General features: G+C 40.1%; 1 protein-coding gene across 3 annotated transcripts in view; it reads right to left on the minus strand.

Annotated features, from left to right (window-relative positions):
- LOC150077627 (putative inactive tyrosine-protein kinase Wsck) overlaps positions 1-25,900 on the minus strand; it is a 359,285-nt gene that overhangs the window by 114,923 nt on the left and 218,462 nt on the right. For all 3 annotated transcript variants that reach the window (XR_016547735.1, XR_016547736.1, XM_090386934.1), the window contains exon 13: positions 11,619-11,689. Coding sequence is in view for 1 of the 3 variants with exons in the window: in XM_090386934.1 (XP_090243060.1) it covers positions 11,619-11,689 (71 nt within the window). In the remaining 2 variants the exon portion in view is untranslated. The remainder of the gene's footprint in view (positions 1-11,618; positions 11,690-25,900) is intronic.

The raw sequence follows: 25,900 nt of genomic DNA on the forward strand, positions 1-25,900 counted from the left end.
ACGTTTGGGCAGGTGTATTTTGTTTCATTGTATTTTCAATGCTCTCAACAACATCAACAGATCGAGCCTTACCTAAACTATGTAGAGGATATTCTCCACAGATTGGCAGGTAGAAGAGTTATTATGTGTATGGATGCAAATGCTGCATCTACATTATGGAACAGTCACTTCACAGATCACAAAGGCGAGTTATTAGAGGAGTTAATCCTAACTAAGAACTTACATCTTTGGAACACCGTAGGGCATCCCCCCCCCTACTTTTGTCTCAGCATCTGGTCAATCCTTCATAGATATTACGGTGTCCAACTCTACATTTGGACAAAACATAAGAAACTGGCAAGTTAGAACTGCATGGTCAGCAAGTGACCATAACCCCATAACGTTTGAAGTTGTTATGGACTCAGGCTGTATGGCAAGAAGGAACTCAAACGATTTTCCAAGGTACAGGACTCAGGGTGCAAATTGGGAAACTTTTGAGAACAGGCTGTGCGCAGAAGCCACGGCTGATAACATTGAGAGAATTGGGCAACTGCCGGCAATGGAGCAGGTGGGAGCCGTAAACGACCTAATAAGGTTGGTCTGTGATGTCTCTCTTGCAAAGAAAAAGAGAAAACAGAATCATGTGCCCTGGTGGTCTCAGGATCTCACAAATCTGAGAAATGAACTGAAACGTGCTCGGCGTAACTATCAGTGTGCCAAGAGAAATAATAGGGCAAGGGTTGAGGTGGACCGTCTGGGTGACCTTTACAAGCTGGCCAGGCGAACCTACTTTAATCAAATTTATAGAGAAAAGAAGAATGCCTGGGAACAACTGGTTAATCTATGTGCAAAAGCCAATACTCACACTACAACTCAGCTCAGACTAACCATCACAGGAACAGTGTGGTAAGAGCATTAGTGGATAGGGCAAAATCTCATCGTAGTGCCTCAGAGGATAGAAAAATGGAGTATGAACGTGTTACAGCGGATCTTTTGAAGTGTGGCTATCCCCGGAGGATCATAGAGAAATACACTAGTGGAGGGCAGAGTAGAAGTGAGTCCTTCACGCCAATAGCCACCACATACATCCCCTACTACCTGGGTTTATCCGAACGTTTAGCTCGTATATTAAGGAATTACCAGACACGTTGTGTGCAGCTCCCAGGCAGGAAGCTGCACACAATTGTGTCACAGGTCAAGGACCCTGTCTTAAATGAAAAATATAAGTGGGGTCGTATATAGTATTAAATGCCCGGAGTGTGGGGAGTGTTATGTGGGAGAAACAAAACGGCTTCCCAGAGATCGTCTGGGGGAGCACACAAATGCGACAAGAAATGCAGACTATGGTAAATCCGCCGTAGCTGAACATTTCTGGGAGAAGCAACATCAAATCTCCCCAGACGAAGCTGTCATCACTGATCGGGCGCATAGATTTTGGGACTGCAAGTGGCTCGAGAGCTTACGAATTAGTTCTATTGAGAATAATATAAATAGAGATAGGGGCACACGCATTCATCCCCTCTTTGAGGCGGTAATCCTTGGAGGGGATGAACGTTTTTTGCCTGAAACGCTCCCGAGCCACTTCCGGTTCCGACGGGATCAGTATACATTTACGTGAGATGCACCGCGAACTTGCTGGTATTTAATGATGCACTGCAGAATAGAAGTACACTGTTGACAAAGAATGCAGAAGCCTTTGAAAGCTTCAGTTAGTATTTTAGCGCTTTTAACCTAGTATATTTTATTGTATTTTAAATTCGGTATTAGCATTACTATTAGTATTAGTAGAGGCATTTGATGCAAGAAAGCAAGCTTATGCAGCATCAGCCAAAAAAAAAAAAAAAACCACTTCCACTTTACCCCTTTGTTCATTCAAAATACCTGTCCAGCTGAGCCTTAAACTTATTTAGGCTATCAACCTCCACCACAAGGGATGGAAGTGTGTTCCACCAACCAACCACCCGCTGGCTAAAGGCAAATTTCCGCACGTCTATCCTACATCTGTCTTTCCTCAATTTGAATTTATGCCCTTTCAGGTGATTTTTCTGAGCTAGAGGAAGAATCCCATCAGCATTGAGCATGCTTAAACCATTCAAGGCTTTATACACCTCTATCAGATCACCTCGCTGGTGCCTAGTCTCCAGACACTGTAATTTGCAAAACTTAAGCCTTTCTTCGTAAGAGCACCCCTTTGTTCCATTCACTAATCTTGTTGCCCTTCTCTGTACTCGTTCCAGCAGCTCTACATCCTTCTTGAAATGAGGCCTCCAGACCTGTATACAGTACTCTAGGTGTGGCCTGACCATTGCCTTATACAATGGAATAATCACCTCCTTATCCCTGCTGGAAAAATTCCTGTATATCATTGACAATACTCCATGAGCTACTCTTGCAGCCCGTCTGCACTGCTCAGAGAACTTAATATCTGCCTGCACAACCACCCCCAAGTCCCTTTCATTCTCTACCACTGTCAGTGTAGTACCACAGAGTTGATACGTTGCTCTGGGGGTTGCTGTTTCCCATGTGTAGTACTTTACATTTGTCAATGTTAAACTTCATTTGCCACCTCTCAGCCCATCTGCCGAACCTTTCCAGATCCTGTTGCAGCAGCATAGTGTCAGTAGTGTCCTTGACAACCCTGCCAACCTTTGTATCATCTGCAAACTTGGACATTAAGCTTGATATACCATCATCAATATCATTTATAAATACAGAAAACAATAATGGACCCAACACTGAGCCCTGAGGGACTCCACTAATAACATTAGTCCACGATGAGCAGTGTCCATTGATTACCACTCTCTGTCTTCTCCCCCTCAACCACCCCTTTATCCATAGCAGCAATTTGCCTCCAATGTCACACTGCTCCAATCTGTGTAGCAGTCTTCCATGTGCAACAGTATCAAAAGCCTTTCTAAGATCCAAGTATATAATATTAAAGTTATTCCCTGCATCCAGTTCTTTTGTGACTGCATCATAGTATCCAATCAAGTTGGTCAGGCAAGACTTCCCCTTAACAAAACCATGCTGTGTCTGAGCTATAACTGAAGTCTTGTCTAAATGATCCTGCAATGCTTCTTTAACCAGTGCCTCCATTAATTTTCCTGGAACAGAAGTTTTCCAAGAACAGATTTACTGGCCCACTCTATTTCTCTGTACAGTTTCTTATTATACTCATCAGCGTCATTAGGCCTATAGCACACCCTACTCTCAATTTTGATCTCCCAATGCTTAAGTCACACCAAACTGACTCGACTGCACTGTCCAGCGATGTCGACTGGCTTCATTTCCTTGGATTTTTTAGTTTCTTAACTAATAGCATAACCCCTCCTCCCTTCCTATCCTGTCTATCCTTTCTGTAGACATTGTACTCCCCAAATTCCAGTTCTGCATTCCTTATATCTGTGTGACACCACGTCTCTGAAATCCCGACAATATCTGCCTTTGATGTTTTGAGCAATACCTCAAATTTATTTACTAAACTCCTAGCATTGGTGTACACGCAAGTACACCTGCACCTGTTTCTATTCTTAGCTACCCTAACACAACCCATGTGTTTACTTGTACCGCAATGGCGCCCAGCAGTCTCAGAAATACCATGCATCTTGTTTTTCAGGCTTCTGCTCATTCTAATAGAAGCAGTGCAAGAATCTCTTTCACCTCTGCCAGTGGCTACTGTCAATCTATTGGTCTTTGTCTCCCCCCAAGCTAGCAGTTTTCCGACCCACCTAAAACTGCCTCGATAGCATCAGCAAATATTCTTGCACCCTTTCTATTTAAGTGTATCCCATCCCTGTAGAAGCAATCTCTCCTGTTAACAAGTACAGTCCAGGCTGAAAAAAATTCTACCCCTTGAGCTTTGCACAATCTTTCCAGGGCCGAATTGATCGACAAGGCTCTCATCATATACTCCCTCCTATCGTGTCTGGGCAGAATTGCAGACACTTTCAAATTCAACCCTAATTCTCGGCTTTTGTTCAACAGTGACCTGTACTTATTAAGTAATTCTGCCGGTCTCCTACTCTTAATATTATTAGTGTTTGTATTTGTATTATCACCTTGTATATTTACTGTATATCACAGTTGTCTTATTTTAAAATTGCTATCATCAGTAATATAGTATTTTGTTTTGTTTGTAAATAAATTTATTGTAAATATTAAAATTTTAAGAATTTGGTTTTTTCATCTTTCGTTTTTACTTCAATGGTTGGTGAGAAACACTAAAAAATCATAGTATGAATATACCCAACCCCAGAGGCCTATTTGAAGAGAAGGTCTTCCTTCTGGCTGTAGGGTCATTCAGCCTAATACAGATATTTCTGGTCAAGGCAGCAACGCTGTTGCTAGAGTCTGGGCAGCTCTAGTTGTTGCTACTCCTGAAATCACAGTGACCAAGATAACTGGTCTTTGTTCTTCTCACACTGCCTGTGCTTGCTTGGAGGGTAGTTTCAGCCAAATTTTTGCAATTTCCATTTATTTCCAGTGCAGTCAGCCTAATCAGGATATTAATCCTTTTCTAAATTATACTGAAAACGTTTTACACAGGCTAGCAGGTAGAAAGGTTATTTTCATGATGGACGGTAAAGCATCCTCAACCCTTTGGAATAGTCCTATCTCGGACCAAAAGGGGGGGGGGGTTCTTGAAGAGTTCATTACAACTAAGAATCTGACTGCCTGGAACACTCCCAATCATCCTCCTACCTTCGTGTCCTCTAGGGGTCGGTCGTATATAGATATTACTTTGTCTAATTCTACCTTTGGTTCTCTCATCAGGGATTGGAAAGTGCATACTTCGTGGTCTGCGAGTGACCATGATGCTATTTCTTTCATTTTGGATTTTAGTCCATTTTCTCGAGGGTTGCATGACTCTCATGGTCTTGGGAGTCAGACTGGCTGCTTTTTGACAATAAACTTTGAGAAATATTACTACCTAAAAGATAGAAGAACTTGAAATTCTGGATGCAGATTCTCAGGCTATTGAGGTCCAAAAGTTAATTGTTGTTGTTGTTATCTGGTTTTTAGGAGCATTAGCAACTAAGGCCATATGGCTCCGGGGATATGCGGTGGTCATTCCCTGACCTTTCTGCATCCTCCGTATTTGGTGGTCACAGGCTCGGACCTTGGTCTAATCAAGAGCGTGCTACGCACTGCTGCTCCTGCCCACCTGGCTACGGAGGCACCAAAGTTAATTATGATGGTTTTTGATGCTTCTCTTCGAAAAAAGAAACGCAAGAAAACCTTTGTTCCGTGGTGGTCGGTGGGACTGATGGATCTCAAGAGAAATGTAAAGAATTTGCGAAGGGATTTTCAAAAGGCAAAGAGAGAGGTAATAGGCCCAGAGAGGAAATAGGAAGTCTGGAGCATATCTCTATGACTGCCAGGCGAACATATTTTAATACTATATATCATGAAAAGAAAAATGCCTAGGACCGCCTCGTAAATACTACTATCAATAATGATGCTTGGGGTTTACCCTACAAGTTAGTTATGGACAAGTTTCATCCGGGTGAAGTGTTCTCAACTATTACATATGGATGCATGGAGACTATTTCCTGGAGTGAGTCAATAAATGCTATATTAGATAGCTTAATACATCAGGATGTCACAGTACCTGAGGGCACTGAGCAGACAGACCTCAGAATGAAACATCTAACATAGGAAGGAGAGGTTTTTGAATGAAGAAATTAATCAAGTGATCTTTTCTATGAAAAACGGGAAATGTCCTGGCTTGGATTTGATTGAGGTTGCTGTCCTTAAACGTGTCTGGAAAGTGTGTCCGCAGGTCATTTTTAACTTGATGAATGCTTGTCTTAAAGAAGGTAGATTTCTGGTGTCGTGGAAGATTGCAAATCTGAAGTTATTGTTAAAAAACCATGGAAAACAGTCAAGCATTCCTGATTCTTACAGGCCAGTTGCTTTGTTGCCCATATTGGGCAAAGCTCTTGAAAAACTTGTCTGATTTCAAACATATTACTCTGTTAAAGGTCAATGTCCATACGCAGTTTGGCTTCACTAAAGGCAAGTCGACTGTCAATGCTATTAAGTTAACCATTGATTCTGTGTCTTCCCCTGAGTCCAAGTATATCCTCGGCCTTTTCGTGGATTTCAAAGGGGTCTTTGACACTGTTTGGTGGCAAAGCATCCAGGCGAGGTTCAGGGAGGCCGGGTCTCTTTTCCACTTTATCATGTGGTTTCCAACTATTTTTGTGATAAGAGTATTACCGTCTCTTCGGGTTTTTGCTGTCCTGTGACCAGAAGCTGCCCTCAGGGATCTGTTCTTGGCCCCGCATGCTGGAACGTGATCCTTGATGGGTGGCTTTCAGTTCAACATGAGAATATTATGAAAATTGCATACACGGACGATCTAGTTGTTCTTGTTTTAAGCCAGTCCCATCTTGAATGGAAAATAGGCCAAACTTCATTTTGGAGGATTTGAACAATTGGTGCAAAATTCACAAACTTCAAATTTCCATTCCAAAAACCAAACAGATGTTATTTAAGGGTTATCTTAACTTAAATAGACTTCCAAATGTCAGATTGAATGATCAGGCAATCAAAATTACTAGATCATATAAATATTTAGGCATTATGATAAACGATAGATTTAATTTTGTTACCCATGTTAAAGTATATCTTACAAAAAAATTAAGGCTGTTTTTGGAAAGATTATTAGAATTACAAAAAATGATTGAGGGTTCAAACCCTCAACCCTTAAGTTTTATTATAATAGGAACAAATATACTAGAATATGTTATGCATATAATAGGAGCTTCAGGTTTAATAATTGTGCTTGGATCTTCAGGTTTAATAATTGTCTAATTAAAAAACATCTAATGCAGGCTCAAAGATTCTTTCTGCTGGCTGTCTCTCATGCCTGTAGGACAGTCTCAACTGTGGCCTTACAGGTTTTGTGAGGCAGGATCCCCATACAATATAATGCTGTGTTGCAATATCTCTTGTATAATCAACGCAAAAATATCCCTGTGCAGGCAGGAGCCTATTCAGTCGATTTGAATCTTTCTGAAAAAGAAGATATTACTTGCAGGTTTATGCCTATTGTAACAGAATTCAGTAAGAAACAGCTGACCTCATTTTCTCCAGGATTATATATATCTTTTCTTTTAACAGGTCATGGAAGCTTAAATTCTAAGCTTTTTCCTCTGGTCTTTCAAACTCTCCTAACCGTTATTGCGGTGCACCAGAAACTGTGGAGTACCTGATCTTTGACTGTGTGTCTTACATTTGTAACCTTAGATATAGGTTACAAATGTATATAACTGGAGTGATATGTTTCATTTTCTTGTAAATAGAGAAAATTACATGGCATTAGTGGAGTTTGCTGATAAATTATTCAGCAGAATGAAACATATTATGCATGCCGATCTCAATGACCATGGTTAATTTTACTATATGTGTTAATCATATAATCATGTTCTGTAAGTTTTGTAATTTCTGGAAATGCTATCTACTTGAGTAAATGTATCTAATGAAATTACATTGATAAAATGTGTAAACCATGGAAATATTTAGCATGTATAAATATTTATACTGTCGACTTTTGGATTCGAGATTGGAATCCTTGATAGGGTTTTATTGCTTGTGATCGGTTGATCAAGGCATGTTTAAGTTGTGAACTAAATTTTGACCCAATTGTAAATAGGTTAAATAATAGACTTTACCTAGTGATGGTTCCTGACTGGGTTTGGATGAAATTAATTAAACGTTTGTCTTGAGTTGTTGAGATTCTGATAGAAAGTGCATGTTAACTGACAATAAATATCAAAGTTGCAAACTCTACAACTTGTTTTGAATTGTATATCATGGCCATTGGCAATAAAAACCTAGTTGTGTTTAAAAGAACTGTTTTGTTGAATTGATTCTGCCCTGGTTGAATTTGATTTGTCAGGATGGAAACATCTGTTGGCCAAGGACATTTGGTTTAATAGCATATACTATAAGGTTTTCATTTTGTTATTGGTGAACTGGCTGGATTGGAACTGTTACTGTATGTCCGATCTTGTGGTTTTTTTTTTTTTTACTCCATAGTTGTTGTTATCCAGGCATTGGTGATACAATTACTGTCTCTGATTTGTTGAATTACTTACTGGCAAGAGCTGTAGTTGTGTGTTTCTTTCTCCTAAAGATTATTAATTATTAGTTGTCTAACAAACTAATGTATTGAACTGAGCCTTTTTTGGAATGTGGGCTTGTGTGGACTCACTTGCACCTTGTAATATTGGAAGTCTTGACTGTTGAGGGTTGAACTTCCCATAGTATTTTGGGCCTCTGGTTTGGTGACCCAGTACTTATGTTGTTAGTGCTTGGCAGGATAATCTCCTGAAATGTAGAGTTGGTGATTGACTGGCCCTTCATTGGCTGTAAAGTGTATATATGTTCAAGAAGTTATTGTGGTCTCCCTCTGAATTTAGAGGATAGACATTGTGGAGTTAATATGTTGGCTACACAGTGATATGTCATTTTTTTTTTGTGATTTGTAGTTATATTAATTAGGTAATTGTTTTCTGGATGTTTATTATAAATAGTTAAATTATTGTAAATAAGTGATTTTTTTTGTCCCTTAACAATTGTTTGGCCAATGTATTATGTAAATGGGAGATGTCCTTTTGGAAACTGTTTGTTTTGTTTGTTTAGAAATTTATTGGGTGCATCAGCAACTATGACCATAGTGTGCCATACATATGATAATTATGCATGCCATTTCTTCTCAAATAGAGAAAATGGAAAAAAGGAACCAGAAAGTGATTTTTTTTTTTTTTTTTTTTAGCTAACTAAAGGAGGTGATATACTTTAATCATCTTGAGAAAGTTATATATGCTTGAGACATTTGTTTCATTGTTTAAAATTGAGGTAAGTGTAGGATCTTTTGCTGTGGCTGAAGTGCAAAGATTCTGGCGTTCTCTTGTATATTTTGTGCATTCAACCAGAATGTGTTTCACTTAGAGCATTGTATTACAGTGATGACATTGAGGGGGTATTTCTCCTCTTAAAAGATAACCATGAGTGATATTTGTGTGATCTATTCGCAGACCAGCCAATATTACCTCCTGATGTCGGATTGAACTAAAGCTGGAAGGCCATCGCTCAAGGTTTGGCTTGATACTTCAAAGTTTATTATTAGGTTGATTTTCCCATGATAACTGCCATTGGCACATGCATTTTTCCTGGATTATTGGTTCGATAGTCTTGATGAGGCACTTGTTCTCGGGTGGTAGGTGAGCTAATTTGGGCAGCATTGTCCGCTAGTTCATTTCCAGGAATTGTCATATGTCCTGGGACCCAGCAGAAGTGTATGTTTTTTCCAAGTTCTGATAAGGTATGTAAAGAGTTGACTATTCTTTTCACGACTGGGTGGGTGATGTTCATGGTGTTTTTTAGTGCTTGAAGTGCACTTAAAGAATCTGTGAAAATTATGCTGTTAATATCAGAGGACTCAATATGATTCAGTGCAACCTGAATTGCTATTAGTTTGGTGGAAAATATACTGAACTCACATGATAACTGATAAGCTAATGTGATGTTTGGAAAAACTGCGGCGATTCCAACGTGGACATCATTCTTTGATCCATCAGTATGTACTACGGAAAAGCTGGGAAACTGGTCCCCTACTGCATGGTATAGTTGCAAGAAGTTTTCTCTATGTAATGTAGATTTATTTGGAAATTATTCTTGCTTTTGTGGAGAGACTTTAAACTGTCCTTGTTTCTTCTCCTCCTGAGTTGGGAGGGACTGGAATGATTTTGGTTGCGGATATGTATTCTAATTTTGTTTTATTGTTTCTCGCTATACTTGTGGGTGGGTATTGCTAACTCTTTGCTAGTATTGAATTGTAATGGGCTTAAAACTTAACTTAGCTTTTGTCTACATATGGTTTTCTTTGTTTCCCGTTTACGTAATTATGATTCGGGAAATAGAATTGGTTCGTTAAGTCTCCCAACTTGTGTTGTGGGATGGTCAAAAGCTAGAGCCAATGTACATATTGTTGTTATTGTTTATGGTTGACTGATATTTGGTCTTAAGTTTAGATTAAGTATCTGTTCACTAGTCTTTCTTAAATCTGTTATACTTTCTTACTCTATGTTACTCATTCTTCTAGGGGATGTCTTTTTCTTCTTCCCCTATTTTATCTCTATTTCCCCTTCTCCCCCCTGCTCCCATACTTCTCATTCTATTACTCATTTTCCTTTTCATAAAATACCCGAATACTTTGTATTATTTACTTTCTCTACTCTCATCTCTTCTATTTCAGGGTTAGTTAGTTAGTTAGTTAATTAGTTTTTAGGAGCATTAGCAACTAAGGCCATATTGCTCCAGGGATATGCGGTGGTCATTCCTTGACCTTTCCGCATCCTCCGTATTTGGTGGTGACGGGCTCGAACCCCGGTCTAATCAAGAAGCGTGTGCTACGCACTGCTGCTCCTTCCCACCTGGCTACGGAGGCGCCTCTATTTCAGGGGATATCTATTTCTTCTTCCCCTTATCTTCTATCTAACTTTCACTTCCCTTCCAATTCCCATACTTCTCATTCTTATATCCACTTCCTTTCCCAAAACACCTTGGGGCTCCCTGCGAAGTCGCCAGCTGCCAGCACTCAACACTACATAACACACCTACATATATACACTTGTCGGCCTTGGCCTTTTGCCTTTTCAGATGTACAATGGTATATAAGGGAAACCCTGGTGACCGCAATTAAAACAAACACACCTTCATACCTTGTTCTTCCTGCAGAGCAGGAATGAATAGATTATGGTCTAGAAGTACCTATATATATTAATCAGTTTTAAATATTTATACATTGGATTTATCTCCAATAACATTACTGAGCTGAAGAACATCCTTCCAACTCCTCCTAGGAGGAGTTGGAAGGATGTTCTTCAGCTCAGTAATGTTCTTGGATGTTCTTTCAGTAATGTTTGGATGTTCTTCAGCTCAGTAATGTTCTGCATCCTTCCAACTCCTCCTAGGAGGAGTTGGAAGGATGCAGATCTGGCAGACCGATATTGCATGCATTAAATAAAAAATAGGTTGTACAGTTAGTGCTGAACTGTAGTGAAAGCAAAGTGGCGGGATCATCTCCTAGCAATATAAAGAGACGAGTATGACCAAAATGTGCTCTGGCCAGCACAATTATTTCATTTCCGTTTGATAGGAAGATGGATTTCCACAGATAAGGATTCTTCTTCTTCTTTATGTTTTGTAACTTGGTATATATTTATTTATGCCAAATACCTTTCAACTTTTCAATGAATATACTTGCAAAGCATATGGTTGATTTTTAATCTGTATAAGGAATCTGGAAGTGATTACTGTCATAGAGGTTTCTTGCTGCTTTATCAGCATGCTGATTTCCTGGTATTCCAGTGTGCCCAGGGAACCAATAGAACTGGTCAATCTGTTTATTGTTATCGATTTGCAATATTTGAGATCTTATTTGTTTCAGGAATGGATGTGAAGAGTGGAAATTACCACTGCATTCAAAGAGTGTACAGATTATTGTCATTGGAACCATAACCAAAACAGTCACCGACCTATGATTTCTGTAGAATTAACACAAATTAATTCATTTCATCACACAACCTTTAGCTTTAAAATATTATCATTTAGATATATTTACTCACATGTCACTTTTCACAGTATAGTTAGGTGACCTATGAGATTCTGGAGCTGTCCACCTAGTGTAATCTATTTTCTGAAATTAAAACAATATACTAATGTTACTCTACATTTTCACTCAAATATAAACATATGTTCACAAGGAGTTACAAGGAAAAATAGGGTTAGATGCTGACCAACCCAAGATTGAACACACATTTGTAACCAAAACATTATTACCAAACACAATAAAAAATCAAAATAAAATACTTACGTATTGTATTACAATTATTACGTAATAAGACTTTGCTATTGCTTTTATCATAATCAAACTTGTTCTTTGTTTGATCTTCTATCCACACAGATGACAGGGATTCCATCTCTACCAATTTTTAGATCTGTGTTGATCTAAGATTTTGTTACACTTTGAGTAGTTCCTGCTATAAAGGTTGCTTATATTTTTTTCTGCATTCTTTCTAATTGTTCTTGGAATTGCCTCATTTGGCCTGTGTACACACAATATCACATGATATTGTGCGTGTAACAGGCCAAATGAGGTGGACTGGTCCACAGGCCTTACCGGGGAAACCCCAGTGGGCCAGAAGCCGATGGAGGTCAGTGTGATTTTGGCCATAAATACTAGTATGAGGCCGCTCCAAGTTTTTCCCAGTAAGAATTTTGTCTATTGATATTTGATTTTCGTTTTCTCTCTGAATTTGTAATACCTTTACCAGGACTCTTGCTTTTCACACTTTTTTTCAATCATTTTACTCATTTTTAAGGAATAAAGCACAATTACAGTAAAAAAGGGCAAAAACGAGGAGGTACGCTTGATACACAAAGCTGCGCATGTCTAGCAACTGAATAAACAACACAATAAAAGCAGAAACACACTAGCATTAGCAGAGGCATATGATGCAAGAAGCAAGCTTATATACCCCAGAGCAACGTATCAACTCTGTGGTACTACACTGACAGTGGTAGAGAATGAAAGGGACTTGGGGGTGGTTGTGCAGGCAGATATGAAGTTCTCTGAGCAGTGCAGACGGGCTGCAAGAGTAGCTCATGGAGTATTGTCAATGATATATAGGAATTTTTCCAGCAGGGATAAGGAGGTGATTATTCCCTTGTATAAGGCAATGGTCAGGCCACACCTAGAGTACTGTATACAGGTCTGGAGGCCTCATTTCAAGAAGGATGTAGAGCTGCTGGAACGAGTACAGAGAAGGGCAACAAGATTAGTGAATGGAACAAAGGGGTGCTCTTACCAAGAAAGGTTTAAGTTTTGCAAATTACAGTGTCTGGAGACTAGGCACCAGCGAGGTGATCTGATAGAGGTGTATAAAGCCTTGAATGGTTTGAGCATGCTCAATGCTGATGGGATTCTTCCTCTAGCTCAGAATAATCACCTGAGAGGGCATAAATTCAAATTGAGGAAAGACAGATGTAGGATAGACGTGCGGAAATTTGCCTTTAGCCAGCGGGTGGTTTGGTGGTACAGACTTCCATCCCTTGTCGTGGAGGTTGATAGCCTAAATAAGATTACGGCTCAGCTGGACAGGTATTTTGAACGAACAGAGGGGTGAAGTGGAAGTGGGGTTTTTTTTTTTTTTTTGGATGATGCTGCATAAGCTTGCTTTCTTGCATCAAATGCCTCTACTAATGCTAATATAGCATCACACGGTGGAAAAAAAAAACATTTCACCCATCCATTTGCTCCAAATGTTTCTCTAGTTCTACCTTGAATTTATTTAAGTTGTCAACTTCTACAATGGCAGATGGAAGTTTGTTCCAGCGATCAACCACCCGTTGGCTAAAGGCAAACTTCCACCCATCTATTCTACAAATGTCTTTCCTCAATTTGAATTTATGTTCCCTCAGGTGATTAATCTGTGAAACAGGAAGAATTCCATCAGCATTGGGCATACTCAAACCATTCAAGGCCTTATACACTTCAATCAGATCATCTCGCAGGTGTCTAGTCCCCAGACACTGTAATTTGCAAAACTTAAACCTTTCTTCGCAAGAGCAACCCTTTGTTCCATTCACTAATCTTGTTTCCCTTCTCTGTACATGTTCCAGCAGCTTTACATCCTTCCTAAAATGAGGCCTCCAGACCTTTATACAGTACTCAATGTGTGGCCTGACCATTGCCTTATACAAGGGGATAATCACCTCCTTTTCCCTTCTAGAAAAATTTCTGTATATCATTGACAAGACCCCAAATGAGCTACTCTTGCAGACCATCTGCTCTGCTCAGAAAACTTCACAACTGACTTCAAAATTATCCCAGGTCCTTTTCATTCTCTACCACACTCAGCATAGTACCACACAGTTGATACATTACTCTGGGGTTACTGCTACCCATACACAGTACTTTATATTAGCATTAGCAAAGGGCACATGATGCAAGAAAGCAAGCTTATATAGCATCAGCCAAAAAAAAAAAAAAAAACACACACACACACACACCCCCACCCCTTTCTAATTCACCCATCCACTCGCTCCATATGTTTGTCTAGTTCTGCCTTGAATCTGTTTAAGCTATCAACTTTTACAACGACAGATGGCAGTTTGTTCTAGCAATCACCCACCCACTGGCTAAAGGCAACTTCCACACATCTATCCTACAACTGTCTTTCTTCAATTTGAATTTATGCTCTCTCAGGCAATTATTCTGAGCAAGAGGAAGAATCCCATCAGCATTGAGAATGCTCAAATATTGAGGTGTATAAAGCCATTCAAGGCTTTATACACCTCAATCAGATCAACTCACAGGTGCTTAGTCTCCAGACACTGTAAATTGCAAAACTTAAGCCTTTCTTCGCAACGTCAGCAACCCTTTGTTCCAATCACTTAATCTTGTTGCCCTTCTCTGTACTCGTTTCAACAGCTCTACATCCTTCTTAAAATGAGGCCTCCAGACCTTTATACAGAGGATAATCATCTACTTATCCCTGTAAGAAAAATGAGCAGTGCAGACCGTCTGCACTGCTCATAAAACTTCATATCTGCCTGCACAATTACTCCTAGGTCCTTTTCACTCTCTACCACTGCCAGTGTAGTACTGCACAGTTGATACGTTACTCTGGTGTTACTCTTTCTCATATGCAGTACTTTACATTTATCAATGTTAAAAACTTCAGTTGCCACCTCTCAGCCCATCTGCTCAACGTTTATAGATCATGTTGCAGCAGCGTACTGTCATTAGTGTAATAACAACTCTGCTGACCTTCATACTGTCTGCAAACTTCGACATTAAGTCTGATATATACCATCAATATCATTAATAAATACAGAAAACAACAATGGATTTAATACTGAACCCCAGGGGGACTCTCCACTAACAACATTAGTCCACGAAAAGCAATGCCCATTGATTACCACTCTGTCTTCTTCCATTCAACAATTCCTTTATCAACACAGCAATTTGCCTCAAATGCCACAGTACTCCAATTTGTGCAGCAGTCTTCCATGTGCAACAGTTCCAAAAGTCTTTGTGAGATCCAAGTATCCCACTATTACCACATCACACTAACTTACATTTTACTAAAGCACATTTCTGGAGGTCACTAACATAAAACAATAAAAACAATTTCCAGTTGCATTCCTGCTAGTGAAATATGTTATAAATGGGTAGTAAACTCGATATAATTGTATTTGCGATAATACCGATAGTTGGAATTGTGGGTTTTTACGTTATTATGATGAAATTTTTTTCCTGTTCTCTGACATCTTCAATCATATAAAAAACATAAATACACTTTCAGAATCTCTTCATTCCTATTATGTTGTGTTCAGTTGGGGTGATTCCCGCATTCGACTGCCATTTCTTGTAAACACAAAGACAAACTGCGCATAAGCGAATTCAGTTTGTGTTATATACAACATCATTCGCCTATTTAGAGATCTTATATGATCGAATTTGTGTAGTGTAAACACGTTTTATACAAAAACTGACTGTACACAGAAAAACAGAACGGGCCATTAAATTAGAATGTCTCATAATGGAGGATTTTAACTTTTGAGACACTGACTGAAGCTTGTGAGTTGATTACTCACACAGTAGAAGAGCATATAAGATAACTCTAAGCAGGAGGGGAAAAAAGATGTTTATGGGCCAAAACAAAAAATAGGAGAGAGAGAGATATTATGTTGAAGAGATATACATGGTTCATTCACTTCAACATGGCTTAGGAGGCTTGTGACAGGTTATGAATGAAATATGAAATGCATCAGTGAAAATGAAGATGGTCTGATGATGGATTGGTTCTAGCCAAAGTGCACTATCTCTAGAGGTGAGGTGATCCCTTACACCCGAACCCCCTGTGAGACACCACTAACACCTGGCAAGATTCTGTTCTGAACATCCTGGATACCACCCCTTCAAGAAGCTGGATGATCAGAACACCCCAGGGCACCTCCGTAGCCAGGTGGGCAGGAGCAGCAGTGCGTAGCATACGCTTCTTGATCAGATCGTGGTTCGATCCCGTGACCACCAAATACGGAGTATGCGGAAAGGTCAGGGAATGACCACCACATATCCCCGGAACAATATGGCCTTAGTTGCTAATGCTCCTAAAAAAAAAAAAAAAAAAAACACAACACTCCAGAGCAAATCCATGCAACTCTGTCACAACAATGACAATTACCACTCGGCACAGACTGAGAAACCCTTCACAGAAACAGAATTAGCAAATGCAATAGCCGAACTGAAAAATAAAAAAGACACCCAGATTAGATATGCCAGAACCCAAAATTGTTAAAAAAGTGGCATAGTACACTCTGAACCTCTCGCTTGACCTGTTTAATCACTGCCTGCACAATGGATGCTTTCCTATAGAGTGAAAAACAGCAAGCATAAAGCTAATACTAAAAAACCCAACAACTAAAAAAACAACAAGATCTTCTGGAGTTCTACCACCCTACTGCTCTCCTCTCTATTCTGAGTAAAGTCTATGAGAAGCTCTTCAGGCAGAGAATAGATATACACTACAATGCCGTCCATCTACCTGCCAAAAATCAATTTCAGACCGGGCAAATCAATAACAGACATGCTTGAAAGCATTGCCAAAGTGGTTCAAAACTGCAATCTCAAGTAATCTACTGGTTATATCATTGTAGGGTATTCGACACCCTGTGGTGGCTGAGCGTCCTCTGCAGGCTCATATGTGCAAATCTCCCTGACAACCTATACAGTGTCATCTCAAGTTATCTCACAAACAGAGCTATCATAGTCCTGGCACCCTTCTGCATGGTGGGCAAGCAGGTTTACTGGGACTGTCCGCAAGGATCAGTTCTTGGACCCCTGCCTCAATCAATTTCTAAACCTGGACTCTTGCCTAAGTCGGTGACCTCACCCTGATCCTTGCCGCAAATTCTCGGGCACAACTGGAAATTACAGCAAATCAGACCCTTACAACCCTTCAGGACTGGGCACATAAGTACCGCCTTACTATATCACTGGCCAAAACGCAGTCCATCTCAATCCCAGGAGACCACCGCAAATTGAAATATAGGGCACGGCCATCAAACTCAACATCCAACTTAAATACCTCGGTGTGATCCTTAACAAGAACCTGACATACCTTCCTCACTTAAATTACCTACAGCGGAAAATCAGGAAATATGCTATGATGGTTGTCAGGGTGACTGACTGGGGACTGAAAAAACGTACTCTGGCATTATTTTAACAAAGCAGTTTTTTATCCCTGCTGTCCTATGCTTCAGGTGTATGGTACCACAAGTCATCCATAGTAGTCAACCGACACAAGCTGGACGCTATCCAATGCTCAATACTCTTCACCATATGTGCCTGCAATATTATCAGCAAGCCTGCACTTTAAGTTCTGGCGGGCACCCTTCCCCTTGAGCTGGAGGGCACTGGAATACTCTTCCAGCTTAGCATAGCAGAAACCTGCAACATATCAGAATTATACCATGGACCTCTTGAGCAACTATTGTGCTGAAAAAATATATCTGACAACTCATCTAAAGCAAAGCTGGCAAACAAGGTGGGCTCTGTCAACCAAAGGAGAGGTTACCCGAAATTCATCCAAGATGCCCATAAAGTCTACCCAAAATCACCTACCTGGTTCTCCCCGAGATTATTCACCACATATCTTATCACTGTATATGGCGCCATCAGAAGTAAGCTTATCCTCTTGGGTATAGCAAATAATCCACTGTGCACCTGTGCCACCCAAGGGACCTGGAACCACCTGCTACATGACTGTGACCTATATGATGACCTCAGAGGCAACTTCATTACTCGGCTTCAACTCATTCCGTAGAATCAGGAACACCTTCTCTTAGAAGACAACCAGACTTAATCATGCATTCTCCAAGTTTGCATAGGAACTATTCACCAGGTGAAAGACCATCCCACCTCTGCCTGATCAAATCTAAAACAACTCTGTACCGTTAACTGGGACAAACTGATTGATTGATCTGAAGGCACATTAGTGTGCTGATGGGTAGGACAGAAGCACAGGGCCAGTGTCTTTAGACCCAGTGACCTCTAAATAGACTCCGCTGGACTCTTCCGCTTAGACTCACTCCATATGACAGAACTCCCATTAGATGCAGAACCAAACATCATTGACAAATGACTCAATCAGACTTGAAAACAAATTCACTGGACGGGATTCCACCTATGGACAAATTCCCACCTGAATTTTTCTACCTAAACTTCAACTGGATGGATGACTAAATACCACTGACAAATGACTACTTAACTCGATAATATTTCACCGGACGGGATTCCTCCCATGTACAAATTTCAACTGCCGGGGTTCATCAGTTCCACTGTCTGGAATGTGGACTAGGCTCCAAACCAACCATGTCTGACACACAACTGGTACGACCTCACTTCTTGGATGGGACCTGGCTGTCCCGGGAACTACGCCACTATGATTGGACATGTAGATGTCAAGGATGGAATGTGATCCCAGGAATGACTACTGATCTGATAAAGCAGCTCTACACTGAATGTATGCCTCATTGGCGATCTGGGCTGGTGCCCTTGCACAGTTCCCTTTCACTCAAGTTTCCTGGTGTGAGAGGGAGGTAACAGCCCTCCTGTCTCCTCCTCCTCCTCCTCCTCCCCCCCTCCTTGCCATCCCCTCTTCCTTCTGGTGGGGCATGGGCATGCCCACTGACTACCTCGGGTCGTCTTCTCTATCGTCCACATCTGTCTTTCTCCCATCCCAGTCTTCAGTCCCCCCCCATGCTGTCTGTGCACTAGCATATGCCCTACATGTTCGAATTTAATTTTGACAAAATTCAACCTTGCTCATCATATTTGGTTTTTCCAACTCTAGTGTTATCTCCCTTTGTTTTTACATAGGCCCTAGCCACTGAAATCTCAGGAAACTAGGTGGCTGGGCCTGTCAGAGTAAAAAGTTTTAAACTACTGGCTACTTGGTCTGCCTCCACAAGTGGCCAGATGAACAATGATACACAACACTACACATATACAAAATCCATACACATTTAAATCTCTGGCCTTCCCAGCGAACTGGTACACCTACAATGAAAGCAACATGGAGCTGGGGAAAACCCCTGGTGCTGTTTCACACTAAACACACTTTACACTTATCTCTAGAATAAGAAGATTGCCAATCTAGACGTTATTCTGTGTAGCCACGCTTTCAGCTCTTCAGTTTCTAATAAATAAGATGTGTCTAAAGTGCCTACAACTTCAAGATGTGTTCTCACAGCAGGAGTTTCATCAGAGAATTTGGTTGGTGAGAAAATCTTTTCTGTTTACTGGGTTTACAGTAAGAATTCTTCTTTATTTTATTTAATGCTATTGCTCACCACAGCGCCATTGACATAGCATTAAAGAGAACAGCTACCTATAATCTAAACTGTTCACAACTAATTCTCACTATTCACTGGGTAGGGGCATTCTCCCTTGTGCCTTCCTGGGCTGCAAGAGTGCCCCAAGAAATTGTGAATGATTTTGTGCATTCCCCCTTACCATAAACTTTCAATGGTAGAAGTTCATCTTCTCTCTGATGCATCTCCTGACTTTTTAAGCACCACCAATGAGTCCAGTGTCCCTGAAAATCCCCGGGGAAATTAGTCCTGTCGTTGTTGTTGGGCAGGTATTTTCTGGCTTGGGCATCCCACCCCCCCCAACGTGACCTATGGGGAGATAGTCGAATACTTTGCAGGCCTACAGCTGGACTGCTAATTCCACCACAGACTTGTGGTTCAAGTCAAATTTTAACCTCTCTTACACCTAATGCAAGGGATCCTGATAATCTGAAAACCCTCGGTTATCTGGAATTTCTCAAAAACTGCATGAATTCAGGTCAGACAGAAGGAAAATCAACCATAATAGACATGGATGCTATAGACACCATCATCTACAAGCACATTAGTACTGCACAGCAAGAGCAGAAGCTCATCCACGCTTTATTGCTCTTGCAGTAGAAAATATTACTTTTCGATCCTTAGCCGCACCCTCCCATCTGAAAAGTCAGACATAGGAAGGCATGTTACCACTCCTGCCCTGTGGAGGCAGATCTTTCCTATCTGAACTTTAACTCTCCTTTTTAAACTTTTAACTTAAAGCATTTGAATTGCCTAATGTGAGTTTATAGAGTTGAAAGTTTTATAGTTTTTTTCCCTCTTAAAAAAAAAAAAAAAAACAACCCCTTTCAACTCGATAAACACAATATTTTTGCATATTTTAAAATTTTATAAAATTTTTGTATATTTTAAAACTTTATAATATTTTTATATACAAAACTCATAAAACTCAACATAAAACTGTAAAATTTAAAAACTACAAATTTTAAAAACTCATAAACTTCTAAAATATAAACTCTTTGCATATTTACAATTACACTTACACCACACCCTGGATATAATGCAGTAATTTACACCATGGATTTGCACATTAGCATTAATTTTTTTTTTTTTTTTTTGTTAATTGGCGGGAAACGAACCCACAACCTTTGGGTTGCCAGGCAGGCACTTTACCTACCTGCCTAGCCCAGTCGGCATTTGCATTAGTAGAGCCATATGATGCAAGAAAGCAAGCTTATGCAGCATCAGCCAAAAAAAAAAAAAAAAAGAAAAAAGAAACATGCTCCCATTTCATCCCTCTGTTCGTTCCATGTACCTGTCCAACTTCCACAACAAAGGATGGAAGTCTGTTCCACCAACCAACCACCCACTGGCTAAAGGGAAAATTCCGCACATCTATCTACATTTGTCTTCCCTCAATTTGAATTTATGCCCTCTCAAATGATTATTCTGAGCAAGAGGAAGAATTCCATCAGCATTGACCATGCTCAAACCATTCAAGGCTTTATACACCTCAATTAGATCATCTCGCAGGTGCCTAGTCTCCAGACACTGTAATCTGCAAAACTTAAGCCTTTCTTAGTAACAGCAACCCTTTGTTCCATCACTAATCTTGTTGCCCTTCTCTGTACTCATTCCAACAGCCCTACATCCTTCTTAAAATGAGGCCTCCAGTACCCAAGGTGTAGCCTGACCTTATACAAGGGGATAATCACCTCCTTATCCCTGCTAGAAAAATTCCTGTATATCATTAACAAGACACTATGAACTGTTCTTGCAGACCGTCTGCACTGCTCAGAAAACTTCATATCTGTCTGCACAATTACCCCCATAATCTGCCTTTGCTCTCATAATCTGCCTTTGCCTGTCTAATCTCCTTTGTGACTTTGTTACAGACCAGCTTATATCTATCATAGGCTTCCATGTCACCTATTAATTTATATGTATCCCATGCATTTTTCTTCTCTGCCACATGCCTCATTAGTTCATCTGACATCCATTTAGGCCTAAACCTTGAACAATATTTCTTAGTTGGTATGTAAAGCCTAGTAGCTTCCAAGATAAATATACCGCAGGTCTTAGTGCCTGACATTGCCATTTGAAAAAATTCTGAGAAAAATATTAATTCTTTTACAAACCTTGCACTGCACAGGGCTTCCCCACTCAAATGACCCAGTGTTTGCGAGAGAGGGAAAGAGCAGTGGTTCTCAGAAATCCCAGGGAACTTTACCCTCCTGCTGAGTTAAGAAGCAAATAGGATGTTTATTGAACAAAGAAAATTTGCTAATCTTCTTCAAGGTCGTTAACCACTACACCCATAGCTTGAGTTGTGCAATTTGCTTATCTCCTCTAACACAAAAGAATGCTTTTCCCGAAAATGAGTCAGATGGGAGCAGTGCATTTGAAAGATGTGAGGCTGGTTTAGCCTCTGCAGTCAGTATCAATCATCTTTCCTTGTGTAAGGGTTGTCATTGCAAAAAAAAAAAAAAAGAAAAAAAAAGGCAATCCATAATTTGAGACTTACCTGTGCTGGTTGTGATTTTTTGTGACCATTCGGTATGTATCGGTGATTTTTTAAATATTTTTGCGAGCTTTACAGCCATAGCTATCATTCATAATAACTTAAAATTAATTTCAGGGGTTATGGCAAATGTTAACAAAAGAAAGTTGTACACCATCAAGGAAAAGCTGACTGTAATCGAACAAGTAAAAAGTGGTGTCTCGAAAGCACAAATAAAACGGGAGTTGGGTATTCTGGAGGGAACAATATGAGGATGGATTACAGAAGAAGGAAGACTACGTTCCTTCTTGGATAAGTTGGACAAAACCCCATGACCAGAAAGGAAGAAATCAAGTCTCCGCAAAAATGAGACAGCGGATGATTGTTTACACATGTGGTTTGTTCAGAAATGCAGTTTAGGATTTCCACTGTCAGGTCCCATTATGAAGATGCAAGTGGAGAAGTTTTTTCAAGACTTAAAAGCTTGATGGTGGATTCTCTGTCAGTGATGGATGGCTGGCTATGGTGTTGGCAAAAATTTTGTGGCATTAGGGAAATAACAATTAGCTGTGAAGGCAAAATCATCAGATGCCAATAGTGCAAAACAATTGATTAGCGGCTTAAAATTCACGTGTGAAGGTTTCTGTGATGAGCAACTATACAATTGTGACGAGTCTGCACTGTTTTATAAAATGTTACCAACAAAATCTTTGAATTTAAAATCAGCTCCGAACAAAGCAGGATTGAAGTTAAGCGAGGATCGTGTCACTCTATTGTTTTGCTTGAATAAAACAGTAATCCATAAGCTGCCGCAATGTTTTAAATCCATCAACCGAAAACATCTCCCTGTAAAATACATTAGCAGTTCAAAAGCATGGATGACTGCAAATTTATATTTGACCTGGTTACACGAAACATTTGTACCATCAGTTCAACGCATTTGAGGAAAATACACATTGAACCAAAAGTATTACTGTTTTTAGATAACTGTCCAGCACGCCCATATGCCGACAATCTCACATCCAAACATGGAAAGATTCAGGCCATGCATTTACCAAAAAATACCACAGCATTAATCCAGCCCCTTGATGATCAAGGAATAATTTATAATTTTAAGGAGGAGAAAAATTACAGACACAAGCTACTTTTACCTTTGCTGTCCTCCAATCATGATGTTCCTGAATTTCTAAAGGTGTTAAATTTAAAGGAAGTAGCATACAAAATTGGCCTTGCTTGGGACAGTATTTTCAGAAGATACAATTCAAAACTGTTGGAGAAAAAGTGGTTTTCTGAGAACAGCTGATGGAGACAATCAAACTGTGACCGATAAAGAGCAAAACAGTGAACAAATTGCTATACATTGTGATATATGAGCAGTTAGAGATACCCTTGAGGAAAGGAACTCACAGAGAATATGGTCGATCAGTGGGTTGATATAGACAAAGAAGAATTAGTGTGTCACTTATTAACTGATGAAAACATTGTTGAAAGCATCACCAACGAGAAAAGGACGGATGGAAGTGATGGGGAAATGGAAGAACTAGAGGAGCAGCCTGTCAAAGTTTCCACAGATCAGGAAGCAGTACAAGGCTTACAGACTGACTGGGTGGTTAGAGGCACAGCAGGAGGTTGAGCAAGTAAAGATTTTGCAATTAGTCTTACAGAGTTTTTAAAGTGATCAAATAAATTCCTTGAATTTTTTATAATTATATATCTATTGATAACGTGTTTTTTGTGAAAATAAATAATTTTGGAAAAATTCATTTGTTCATACATTAGTATTAAGCCTTCCCAAGTGGATATTTTTGGTCTGCAGGTGAGATTAAAAAAAAATTAATGCACAGAATCACAGAATAGAGCATGTTAAATATCGCAGATATGGTCGGATTCACTCGTGCATATATTTGAAGTCCATTTGGAGTGAGAATCAATGAATTGGAGAAAATTTATAGGCATTGGTTATAGCACGGTTGCCTTATAATGTGGGTCACAACACCACCGAAACCCCGTGGTATAACCAGGGAGCAGTGTACATATTTACAATTACCCTAACTTTCTTTGCAAGTGAACGGCAGTTGCGGAGTCCAGGAAGGCAATATATTTCTCTTTGCGCTGAAAAAGCTCATGCCAACTATAAGAGTCCGTGCCAAGACTCTCAACAAATTCTCTTCTTATTTCATCATACCTTGGACACTTTCATAATGTGCTCCATATCCTCTGTGCCCACATCTACATAATTCATTAGATTCTACTCCAAACTGTACCAATATTTTTCTAATCACGAGCATGGTCACAAACATGCCAAGACTAGGCCAATGTTTTAATTTCATCTTATTAACTGTGTCAACTACAGGAATAAACTGATGAGTGACATGGCCCAACTCAGAACTGTCCCACTTTTGTTGCCACATGCCACATAATTCAACTTGTAACCTCTTTTTCTCCTCCTTTAAACCGAACCTACTACCATATCTATACAAGACTTCATACCCATAATTTCAATACATAAGTTTTTCTCAGTGGCATACTCTAAAAATTTCTTGGCAATTACCAAATCCATTGGTTTTTCGCAACAACTTGCAAGGAATCGTTTGATACTGTTCTACAGGCCTGCATCACTTCAAGCAGGGCAAATCTCTGTGCAGAAAGGAGACTCCTTCGAACATGGCTATTGTTCACTCTATAACCCCACATCCCACAAGCATATACTATGATCAGTATACAAACACGTGGACGCTAAAGACAAGCTTCAATAAACTCCAACGACGATCCCCAGATTTTGGAGGTACATGATGACTTTGAGGATGCCAAGCTAACACCTGCATCAAAAAAGAACAAAAAAAAAATAGTGGCCCCAAAATCTAAAAGAGAAACAAGGTTACAAAGTGAACCTAAGAACCCTCAGGACCCACCGGCTTCTCAGGCTGAGAACGAGAAATCCAACAAACAGTCAGAACTGCAACTTATTGACCCAACTCTCCCAGAGGGGAGACTGCTGGAAAAGGTTCTCATCTTAAGAAAACAGCTAGAGAGCCTGATGAAAGACACCTCCAGTTGTGTCACTACAGCACTTGGAGAACATTATTAGTCTTTAGACCAATACTCGAAACTATACTACTCGACATCCATCCCAAAGCAGAGATAAACGCAGTGAAAATGGAGGTGTACCTTGAAAGTAGGGGCACACAAATGCAACAGCATGCCTAATCATATGCCAATGTGCTGTGGAATTCCAATGCCAGTACTGTAAACAAGACCCAACCTGCAAAGCGGAAGACACTCCTTCCAGAACCACACCTCGTGGTCCTTAAACTGGCCACCCCAAACGCTCCTAAAACGAGCATGGAAATAAAAAGCACAGTTATTGCCACACTGACAAATGATTTCAAAAATAACCGTATAAAGTCAATTAGGAACACTCACAACATGGCTGGCATTAGAGATACTGAGTCCAAGGATGGCACAGACAAGATTCCTACCCTTGACCTCCTGGCCTAACCATCAAGGAAAAAGGGACCATTGATAGTTATTTTTGACATTGAAAAGACATCAACTCTTCCACCATCAAAGAGGAGCTATACCACTAAAACTTCAGCAAGATCTCCTGAATGAAAACCCTGAAAACCTAATTATTCCTAAATATAAAACCAAGTCAAGGGCAGGAAACATGTCTGGGTCATTGAGCTGGCACCAGCAGACTGAAGGATTCTCATGCAACACACTAGAGTTTATATCAATTGGGGCTTCGACCATTTCAGGGAACATGTGGCAGTCCCCAAGTATTTTGCTGTTTTGGCCACACTACCCACATGTGTACTAAGGCTGAGCAGAGCTGCAGCCATTGTGCTGAGAAGTGCCATAGCTATGAGGCATGCCCCAACAAAGAAAAAAGACCCAATCTGTGCAAACTGCAGGAGTCAGAAGATCCAGCATAACCACTCTATCCACAACAGCAAGTGCCCCACGTACTTAAAAGCTAAGAGTGCT

This window comes from Mastigoproctus giganteus, chromosome 12, assembly GCF_048544385.1.
Source record: "Mastigoproctus giganteus isolate SK-2022 chromosome 12, ASM4854438v1, whole genome shotgun sequence".
In the NCBI taxonomy this organism is placed as follows: domain Eukaryota; kingdom Metazoa; phylum Arthropoda; class Arachnida; order Uropygi; family Thelyphonidae; genus Mastigoproctus; species Mastigoproctus giganteus.